Source organism: Aphis gossypii, chromosome 2 (assembly GCF_020184175.1).
Source record: "Aphis gossypii isolate Hap1 chromosome 2, ASM2018417v2, whole genome shotgun sequence".
Classification (NCBI taxonomy): domain Eukaryota; kingdom Metazoa; phylum Arthropoda; class Insecta; order Hemiptera; family Aphididae; genus Aphis; species Aphis gossypii.
Genome location: NC_065531.1, coordinates 14,033,594 through 14,045,214, shown reverse-complemented (window position 1 = coordinate 14,045,214; position 11,621 = coordinate 14,033,594). Strand labels below are relative to the sequence as shown.

The 11,621-nt window shown below is 30.9% G+C and overlaps 1 protein-coding gene across 4 annotated transcripts; it reads right to left on the bottom strand.

Annotated features, from left to right (window-relative positions):
- Positions 1-607: 607 nt before the first annotated feature.
- On the bottom strand, positions 608-11,237 carry LOC114127793 (uncharacterized). 4 transcript variants are annotated; one of them, XM_027992116.2, is made up of 5 exons: positions 10,489-11,237; positions 8,880-9,053; positions 8,567-8,713; positions 2,882-3,062; positions 608-2,817 (listed from the first exon to the last, which is right to left on the bottom strand). In XM_027992116.2, the coding sequence occupies exons 2-5, from the start codon at positions 9,051-9,053 to the stop codon at positions 1,181-1,183; spliced, it is 2,139 nt and encodes a 712-aa protein (XP_027847917.1). In that variant the 5' UTR covers positions 10,489-11,237; the 3' UTR covers positions 608-1,180. The 4 variants fall into 4 exon arrangements, with proteins under 4 accessions (XP_027847917.1, XP_050055483.1, XP_050055482.1 ...); XM_050199526.1 differs by lacking the exon at positions 10,489-11,237 and adding an exon at positions 9,863-10,151; XM_050199525.1 differs by lacking the exon at positions 10,489-11,237 and adding an exon at positions 9,387-9,409.
- Positions 11,238-11,621: the final 384 nt, after the last annotated feature.

The window sequence follows — 11,621 nt, the reverse complement described above, 5'->3', positions numbered from 1 at the left end:
TTATAATTATCTATGAAATATTATAGGTATATTATTCAACTTAAAAACAGAAGTATAACGTAGATACAGTACATAGAATTTAAAAAATATATTCATATTTAATAATTCACTTTTTGAACAGGTTACGTTCTACCTAAAAATAAGAAAAATAGCCGCGATTACGATTCATAAAAAGTTGAAAACCACTGCTCTACTAATATACTACAGACATAATCCTTCGATCTTGCCGTAGTCAACAATTAAAAAACTTAACGGTATTGTCAAATAGTGTGGTGCCATTTGTGATATCAAATCACTGAGGCGGACAGTGAATGTACTCGATAAAAAAAAATAGCTAATGTAAACACATAAAAATAATAATAATAATAATAATAATATACTAGTAGGTATACACAATTCAAGAAAAAACGAAAATATTACAACGCTAATCAATATTATTTTTAACAGTTTAACACAATTTTAATCAAAATAAATTATTTGGATAATTAAAAATTTAAGGCAATAATAATATATAGTAATTATTGTTGTTGAATATTCTTTGTACAGAAAATAATGGTTAGAAACAAAGGTTAAAATGTAATTAAAATTTAAAAAAAAAAATGAAGAATAAAACTATATAAACACATAATCTTTATTTCAGATTTTAATCGTTTGTTCATTTAAGAAGCTGAAACATGTGAACTTTAATAATTGACGGCTTAACAAATGGCACAGGGTGAACACATTTTCTTTTAAACAATTGTGAATACCGAAGCCTAACAATAATTTTTAAAATTATAAAATAATATCAATTTTAGTTTTAAATTTAAAATTAAACACTCATTTCATTTTCAAAGAGCCAAGTTAAGCATTATTTGTTTCTATTCGTTCACATATTTAAATCACCAAATTAAAGAATAATACATTTTTTATTATGTTAACACTAAACAAAACAAATAAACTAGTATATAAGTCAGAACTATAAGGAAATATAAATATATATGTATGTATAAATTTATATATACACAATACACATATATGATTATGTATAGTATATACAAAGGCATGCGTAGATTTTTACCAACAAATTCAATGACAAACATCAATACTTGAAGTAATATTAAACAGGCCGATTTTTTACAAAATATACACAACTCTATGTCCAAAGTATAACTAGGAAATTATCCTTAAATAAATAAATTCAGGAGCTTGGATTTAATTCATTGGAAAGTACTACCTCCTCAGTAACAGATTCTGATATAAAATCATTTACCGTCATATCTAAGTCTACATACATTTTGGATTTTTTTTGTTGATTACAGTCACCATTGCGGCCATCCACATCATCGGGTTTGAATCCAAAGTGGTCGAGGCCAACATGAGAATTGGAATTTTCTGCTCCTGTGCACATGAGGACATTGGACAGTATCATTTTCTCATTGTCGTTTTGATCATTTGAGAAAACCTCTTCACTACTGTGCATCTGATAGTCACCGTCTTCAGCAGAAAATTCAATAGTATTATTCATCATTGCTTCTAGAACACTCATATCTTCTTCTGCAACATCATCTAATTTCATAGTATTGCTTGTTTTTAATGAATCGTTTTTATTACTAATACTAGAAGAACCCATCATATCCATTTGTACACTGTCTTCTCCAACAACAACGTATTCTACATCAGTATCTACAGTACCAACAGACTGTGTACATACATTATTCATTTGTTGTAACAAATCAGTATCAGTATTGGTGCTATTTAATTTGAATGTCCCTCTTTTTCTAAGAGGTAATTTGCCTAATAGAGCCTCTGAAAACCTTTCATTACCACAGTCTACAATTTTAGTGATCAGCGGTAATGATTTATTTTCAATCGGCACATTTATTTCGGAAACACTTAATCGTGGTGAATCTTTTTTCCTTTCAGGATTTGAATCCATGGACTCTTTGAATGCTTTTATGTCTTCTGTGGTCAACACATATTTTTCTATGTTTCCATTGTCAGCTACTTTATACAGAACAACATCGTCTGGATTGTCTGGTGGCATGTGACTTTTAATATTCCTCAATATTGGATCTTCTATATTGGTGTCTATTATTGGTACATTAGACTGCGCTACTTCTTGCACATTACTAACCATTTCTTCTGGTTGCTTAAGATTAGCAAGGTTCATATTATCAGTTAGCTGGAAATGAAGAGCGTCTTCTTTGGCTAATATGTCGTACACATTCTCAGTTAATGTGATGTAATTACCATCGCCATTCTCAATTAATATTGGAATATCCGTTGGGAGACCGGCTCTTTTTAATGCATTTGTGTATCTTTCAGAATTCTGAGTTTGTGTTTCTTGAGGTTTTTGTACTTTAAGTTTATCATCAGATTTATCATTTTTGGTTAGTAAACTAGCTAATAATGGTGACCGATTGACATCTTCATCTGTTTTGGTATCATTAGGCATTGACTTTTTTACATCATATCTATTTTCATCAACCGAATCTGCAGGTCTTTTTCTACTACGCTTATACTTTAGATCTATGTCATCACTGAACTTGGGATTGTTATTATCTAGACCATTACTCATAGGCGATTCTTGATGATTTACTGTCGCTATACTACTATCATTGGTTCTGTGTTTTGAAGGCGATATGTATGATTGATTAGATCCTGCAAGTGATAGTAGTATTTGGGCGGACTCTGTCTGTGGTGGAGTTATAGGAGCCGGTTTGCTTACCAATGGTTCACAACATGGGCTCTGAAGATGAGCTTTAGGCCGACCCCTGCCAGCACAAGGCCGCCTTTCATTGGTATTATTATTTTGGCCAAGCCGCGCAATAACAGCTAAAAAATTATTACAGATAAATTATCTAATTTCTTCAATTTGTTATATTTCATAAATACTTACAAACGGACGAAGGATAATTTCCGTTTTCTGTAACTTTAGTTGCAATAGATGTAACTGGAATTGGTGAAGATGAAACTTGACAGATTCTAGTTTGGGCTGTTGTAGTACAAACAAGGGAAGGTGGTTTTATAGACTTAGAATCTTGTAAGCTTTCATGAGCTAGTGATGATAAGCCTTTAACCTGAAAAAAAGTTAATTTTTAAATCAAGAACTTAAACTTTATATCATAAAAAAGGATATCAGCATACTTTTGCTTCCTCCCTCTAAATTACAAAACATGGTAAATTTAAGATAAGCAAACCAAAACTTGTGTTGTTAGCATTAGTATGATAACTATTAAGTAGAATGACTAAATTTATAAAAAAAAAAAAAAAAAATAGGAAAAAACACTTATAGCTCAATTCTAAAATTCTAAACCTTCAAATACTTAAACTTATAATACAGAAAACAAATAATATTCCCCGATATCTTCTTAAAAAATCTTAAAATACAATAAAAGATTTTTAATAAAACTTAAATCATATAACAATTATCAATCAATTTTTTACTTATTTCAAAAATGAATAAATATTAACTCAAATTAAAAATAATTACTATTTAACATTTTATTAAAATATTGACAAAATTATATTTTTTATTAATAAATAAAAAACAAAAAAAAACCTTATATTTTAAAAAATTTTATTTACTTATTATCTTTTTTAATTGTTTCTACTCATACACTAAAAATTGTACGCCCTAAGAGAAAACTTATCATATATATATATAATATACTAATAAAAACAATAAACTGTTTATCTCATAAATAATAAATAACCTTATAACCAGCTTAATTGTAACCGATGTCTACAAATTGTACTACGAAACAATATCACTTTAAAAAATCAACTTAAGTTAGCAAAATAATAAAACCGTATTAATACCAAGTTGAATGAACAATAATTAAATATTTAATGAATCAATAGTGCACCTAACCTAACATAATCCCTAAAACATGATATTGCTCGTGATTAATCCAATAAATGTTATTGAACAATTAATCAATTTTTCATGCAACCCAGCATAAATGTATACATATTTTATTCATCAAATATTACATAATAGTTACTGAATAACTAATTCAATAAATTAATAAAGATATGATAGTAAAATAAAATGTAAGTTTTCTATTCTATTGGGACTAAAATATTGTTTGATTTCAATTAACTTAGCGTTTCTTTTTCTTTTTTAAAAAAAATTGTTTACATTATGCATTTATAACATTTTTCTTGCTATAACACAACAAGAACAAAAAATTACAGTTATAATTAAATAAAACATTTTACACTTCCAAGCCAAAAGTGTAAGTGATATTATGATGTATGATTTTAACATTTTTATTTTCAAAATGTAGTAATGTCTTGATATTATAATCCTTGATAGCTTAAAATTCTCAACATTTAGATAAAAAAAAAACCTTTCTAAACTTCTACTTTTCATTATCTTGAAATTAATAATTATTCATACTTCAAACTGTTTTCATTTCCTTTTAACTTTTGAGTTCCCAATATCAACTGTATAAATATCAAAGTATTTATTATAAATACAACATTAATAATTGCATTTCTTTATAACTAATTTATTTTAATTAATATTTTCTTTGTAAATACTTTATACTTCTGAAATTATTCATCATAACATTATTTTATGAGATTGTGTTTAATATTTAAATTTTAAATTGATTTAAATTTATATCACTATCAATTATAATTATACATTTTACAACTAATTTTATAATATAAATTCAACTAATAGATGGAAATATGAACAAATATAACAAAAACATCAATTTTCCATTATGTATAAAAATATGCAGTTTATACATACAAATATTTTGTGCCAAACAAAGATATAACATACAGGAATAGGTTAGGTTAACACTAGCATAATAATAAGTTTAATATGAATTATTAATAACTATTATAAATTATAACTCGCACAGTAATTTGTATAATGGTAGTATCTTAATAGTTAACAACAATAATATAACAAACTACAAAGTGGATTCTATAATTAACAGATGATTTATGCTTACAAGGATTATATCTAAAATTTAAAACAAATATATAGTAGAGGTCGCTTATTAGATCCACTTTAGGAACAAAGTGGGACCAAAACATTTGAGACCCATTAATCTAATGAGTCAAGAGACAAAATTTCCAAGAATAAAAAATAAACATACACATTTTAATAAAATAAAAAATGTAATTTGCTATATACTAATAAATACTCATTATTATTATATATTAGATATTATGTACCTAATCATTCATAAAGGTAAAAAAATAAAACAATTGAAAACGTATCAGCTTATCATATTTTTTTTTCAACACTGAAAGTATATGACTCATTATATTATATATTAAAATACTTCCCTAAACAAAAAAAAAGTTTGTGTATTTGGAAATTATTATAATTTATTTCAAACAATAATTAAAATTTTTATCTATTAGAATGAATGTAATTAATAATAATTAATAGATGTCACATTGCTTGAACATGCACAATTTCAAATACTGTCCTGGACGTGCCATTTGTAAAAGAAATTATGGATTATTTTTATATTTCACTTTTAAAAAAGAAAATACAATTAAATATATTATACAATATTGGTAAGAGCTGCGTATTTTATCATTTTATAATGACAAAGTCATTACAGAATAACAATAATATGGTAATATTTATTTAATTATAAATTAATATTATTTTTCCAGAGGACAAGTGCTCAGTCTTACCCACCCTCCCACACATACACATACTAATGGGTGCCAATGGATATTATTATAAAATATCAGAAATACATTCAGAAAATAAGTTTTGTTGGACAATAAAAAAAAGTAAAATATATATTATCAGAACATGAAGTAGGTACAAACCTTACATTACTTTGTCAATATAATTTCTACCATTATTTAGACTTAAAAACTGTTACTTCATCATAAAAAAATGTGGGGGGAATTATCAACTTGTTTATCCATTTTTATTAAATACCACATGGCATACATGATACTCATTGATTTTAAAATGGTTTAGCACTTTCTCAACAAGTCAAAAAAATAATTGTCTGTGAACCCATATTTTATCTCATATTTTATTAGTTTTTAATGCCAATCAAAACTTACTTTCTAGACATATCTCATTGATAAAATAAAAATATAGTGATATCCATTTATTTTAAACAAATCAAGCAAAGGTTTTTTCCAGATTAAACAAAATTAAACAAAATGAATTTAACAATTATGTTTGATTCAGGCCTAAGAATTTTATCTCTAATACACAGTAACATTAAGCGAAGGAAATAAATTAAATTATACAATTTATTATCAAATAAAAAAAATTACAGATAAAAATAAAATTAGGTATAAATGGTATTTAATACAAAATTTGTTAAAATGAGTTCCTGATAAAAATACTATAATTAAACAAACTTCTTTTTTTTTTAATAATTATTTATTAAGCGTTACACTCCTGTGAAATCCATGTAAATATTATACAATTAGATACTTTTTTTAAAAAAAAATTATGAGTACCTATATAATTTTAGAAAAAGGAAAATACTAAATATTTTGATTAAGAATTTCTTACTTAATTTCTTATTTATTATAACTTAAAATGATCAGAATAACTAATGTAAAATAATAAATAAAAAGTAATAATTTTTTTTTCAGTTATAAAACTAAAAACTCCCTAAAACATTTTACATTTCAACCGTTAATTTTTATTACTGTCCGACTACCTTATCGTATGCGTTTTACTCCAGATTGCGGTCTACCAACAATTATGGGATGCTTGTCGTAAGCGCTCTACTACCCAATTCTGACTTAATTGTAAGTATAGTGACTCCCTTCGCCTACCAACTCTGGTCTCAAAACTCGAGGTCTAGAGAAGTTAAATGAGGGGCTTTGACCCCAAACCCTCCGGAGCTAAATTAGCCAACCTGTGGTGGAGGTTTGGTCTCAATCCGTGCTATTTTTGAAACTCGGAACACTACTGGAATTAGGTAAGGTATGATAACTCACCAGACTCGTTAGTCAGTTAAAGTAACATAAGTATATTATAGTGGCCTTCTTCGCCTATGTACCAGCTCTGATTGCCAAACTTGAGGTTTTCCATATGACTTTAAAGTAGTGTTCCGTGCATATGTAAAAACATTAAAATCGTAAAATTTGGAAAAATATAATGATTTGAGCAATTTTTTTTTTTTTTGGCACCATGGTTCTTAACTTGTTTAAATCCATATTCACGTGGTAGCATCTATACCTTAATTTTTTATAATTATTTTTATATAATGAGACAAAGACGAAAGGTGATTTGATAATGTTAAATAATTATTTTAAATGACTTATTTATAAGGATTGTTGTTTTGTCCACTTGTTATGAGAATATAATATTATATGATATTGAATTATTGTTATTATAGTTACAGAGTGGTAAAAACGGTAGGATGTAATCAAATGGTAGAGCGCATACTACAATCGTAATGTTGCCGGTAGAGTGCATACAACAAAATAGCCTACTGTCCAATAAATTATTTTTAAAGACAAATTTTATCTATATTTTTAATGGTCACCATTTTGAAATTGTCTTGTGTATTATTTGTTACACCTATCATCAATCAACATTGCAGTAATAATTCCAAACCACTACACAAGACAGTACAAGAGTAACCTACCTATCTATTGGTATTCGATATACTAAATGATGTATAACGATACAATATCAGGTTTGGATTATAAAAAATAATTTTCCAACGCTTCAACTGGCATCAAAAATTTAAACTTTCAGTGTAGGCGTGAAAAAAAATACATAATATTTTATATAAAGTTTCTTCTAAAATCACTACCTATAATCTATGTATTGAAAATAAATATTGCGCAATAATATAATTTAATATATAATGACTGATGTATAATACTGATAAGTAACTTTTAATACATAATTTTTATACTTTATATTTAAAATTTATAAAATAAAATAAAAAGTTGTACATGAGAAATTAATAGAATTAAAATAGCATGCATGTAAAACCTATAGAACGGGAGTGGCCAACTTGTGGCTCGTGTGCCGCATGTGGCTCTCGTCAGTCAGATATGGCTTGTGTCTTATTTATAAAATCAAAATTTACTTATTTTTGTTATGAATTTAAATTTTTTTGGTAAACATTTATAAAAATTTATCAAATTATATAAAATGTATTTATAAACATTTTGGCTCTTAGCATAATTGTATTTTTCCATGTGGCTCACAAACATGTTCATGTTGGCCATCCCAGCTATAGAAGCATTTATACAAATATATTATTAAGAAAAATAATTATAAATAACATGAAATAGTTATCGGTTGAATATATTTACCTTAATTCTAATCATGATTGATAATTCATACTAATCATTGTTTAAACATTTTCTAAATCTAGGTAGTGTAAAATAATTTATTGAATTAAGATATATATACTATAATAATGTTAAATACCTACTAAAACTATTTATATTGAATATATTTTAGGTTCTATCTTTTTAAGCATATTAAAATTCAACCCTAAATTTAATATAAAACTGTTTTCATTATAGATGTTCATTTCAAATATATTTTAAATAGGAAGTGGAATATATTTATTAACTATTTATAAATTAATAAATAAATTACCTCAAAAAATTTGGCTGCTTCCACAAGAGCATGTAAATTATCTTCTGTGACATTTGTTTCGCCACAATACATGAACTCAATTAACGATTTGAGTACACTAAATTTCATATCTTTGAGAACAATCATGGGATGATTACCTAATTCACGCTGAAATTAAAAACAACATTACTGTATTTAACATCAATATGTATTAAGTAATTCGATTTAAAAATAAATTAACATTAAAAACATGAAATGATACTAACGATCATCAAGTTTTAAAATGTTTCTAAATTTTGGAGAGATTTAGGTGAATTTAAAACAATAAAATTACCTCAAAGTATGGGCTGCAAGCTGCAAGAACTGATCTATGAACTTTGAGACTGTGTGTATTACACATCAAAGTAACATCAACCAACTGTTGACGTTCCAAAAGATATCCCAAACGTGCGACTAAATGAGTAGAATGATCATCCCATGAAACCATAAAACGTGTTGGATTCCCCATCTAAAATTTTAAAACATCCATTACTATACTATAATAGAGAAAAAATAAAGGCAATGCAATCATCTTACTGATAAGAGTTGATAGCCTAGTAAATAATAACTGTATCTAAACAAAAAAAAAAATAATGCTCAACATAAAAAAACCACCAAGATAACTATTATAATATATCTGAATACAATTTGCGTTTACATTAATAACTATTTAGAAAACACATTACACATGCCACTCTATGGTAAAACATGAAAAGTGTCATTAGAATTTAAAAACGGTCTTAATGACATAACCATAAACGTCAGAAATGGTATATAACTATTAAAACAATAAAATACCTACTTATCCAATGCTGCTAACAAATTGTCCTATAATTATTGCATGCTAAAAGTTACAACAAAACTAATCACTTGGTAATCAAGTTTACAATGTTTATATCAGCCACTAGTGTAATGTGCAGTAGAACAACTAACCACTAACTGGGTATTGGGTATCACAGTGATAGATACAATGTAAGCTTGGAAAATATATTAACACTTTCTCCGCTAAGCAGTATTGCACTATTGCAGTAAGCACTTTACTACTTTAGTGCTATATAGGTGTTTGCTGCTCTATAGAATTATAGTGATGTTGCCAATAATTCATTGCTACCACATTTTAATTAAATGACAACTGACTCGACAAAAATGAGAATAACGTTTGTACAGACATCTCTGACTATGTAAACGCAAATCGTAATTAATTAACAATTATTATCAGCGTTGTACTAGAACTTTAACCTTACAATGTTGTAAGAAAACAATTGGAACCCAACACACCCAATATAATATCGTTTTTCAAGTGCCCGAGACGTTATCGTTACTGTTTGCAAATCGTTTCAAATCCGGAACAATCGTTGACTGACAGGCGGTACGCCGCCGTGCAAATGCAAATAATCACACGTCACGACTTTCGCTCGAAAAACCCGAAAACTGGTGGAAAACCGAGCGTCGCAAGAACGGTCACAAAACCATAGACTACGTTCGCGTGACGAGTTAAGAACGGTTAGGGCAGATGGATCGGATGCGACTCGTCGGCGGTCATCTTGGTGTGTCGGCAATAGGGACGACAGTCGACAGTTAAGTCCAAAAAAAGGACCGCGTGGGGGGTCCCCCCTCGACAAAAAAAAAACAACAACACAGCGTACGCGACAGCAACCCATGCAGGGGGGAAAATCGCAGCTGCGGGAAAACATATGACGAACGGCGAGGTCTGATATATTCAGCCTCCAAGGCTAACAGTTTTTCACGTGACAGCGACGGTGTTTACCCGGTTATCCGCCAAAAAACAAAATCGCGCCAGAACATCGGTCTACGAGACCGAAAAAGACGCGAAACGTCACGACGCTCAACGGCGTTAAAACGTACCCATCTCCCCCCCGAGTTAGATCTTCTGTTCTTCTTACCTTTGCGGTGCGGTGACACTACGAGAACACTGCAGACGACATAGGTCACAGGGCTATATGGGCATTGCGGTCTCCCCGCCCAGCGGCAAAGGCGACTCGGACTTGCACTCGACGAACTTGGACCGCGACGACGGCGACGGACGGCCGCAATGACGAGACTGACGGCGACACCGTCGGGACTGCGACTCGGCACAAGACGACGACGACGACGACGGCGGTCGCACGGACATCATAACAACCGACCCGACCGGACGACGATTACTCCGACGGCGATCTCGTCGTCGTCGTCGCCGCAGTCACCGAATCCGCTCCCGATGCCTTCCACCGATTGACCGAGACGTCGTTCGTCGTCACGAATTCGCGTCACCGCCGTTACGACAACGGCTAGCTTGGTCGTCGTCGTCGATTGCTCGCTTATATTATGCAGCTGCGGGACGGGCCGCCGAAACGGATCGTGTGCGGACGACAGCGGACGCGGAGTTGTCGTTTGGTCCAATTCGCACCTGTAATAGGCGATACAACCGAATCGCATACGATATCGACCGACGTAAAACTAATATTTTATTCGTTAGACCGTGTTAAGAGTGTGTATATACTGTATGTGTGTGTGTGTGTGTGTGTATGTGTGTGAATGTGTACGAGTGTAAAAAGTCAAAATAATATTATTGTGCCACCGAGTACGCGGACAGTGTGTATAATTATAATAACAATAATAATAATAATAATAACACAAATGTTTGGAAACGAATCGTGATTGTGCGCTTGTACCGAGCGGGGATCCGCGGTCGGGGCGGGGAGCGGGACGCGGCGGTCTCGAGACCGCAGGTACGTCGAACGCCGCTGTCGGCGTGACGTCACGTTCGCCGTTCGGTCGGACGGGACGGGGGCCCCGCGGGAGCCCGATCGTTACTTTTCCTTTGTCCGCGCGCTGGCGAACCGTCACCGCTCACCTACGTCCCGGCGACCGCGGGACACGGGCCGCTGGCTCGAGTGGTCGACCCGCGTGCGCGTGCGCGTCCGGCGCAGTGTCGCCCGCTGCGCGACGACGACCCGTCCGTCCGAAAATTACCGTGCTCGGCCTCGGGTGACCGCGGAGTACCGTTTTCCGCGATGCGTGTAAAATATACGTAATA

Bases quoted from the DNA above. Each gene is read 5' to 3' on its own strand.
- LOC114127793 (XM_027992116.2), bottom strand. From the start codon at position 9,053: ATGGGGAATCCAACACGTTTTATGGTTTCATGGGATGATCATTCTACT. The intron at 3,063-8,566 runs GTAATTTATTTA...ACTTTTTTTCAG, and splicing joins AAGCAGCCAAATTTTTTGAG to GTTAAAGGCTTATCATCACT. The intron at 2,818-2,881 runs GTAAGTATTTAT...ATAATTTTTTAG, and splicing joins AAATTATCCTTCGTCCGTTT to CTGTTATTGCGCGGCTTGGC.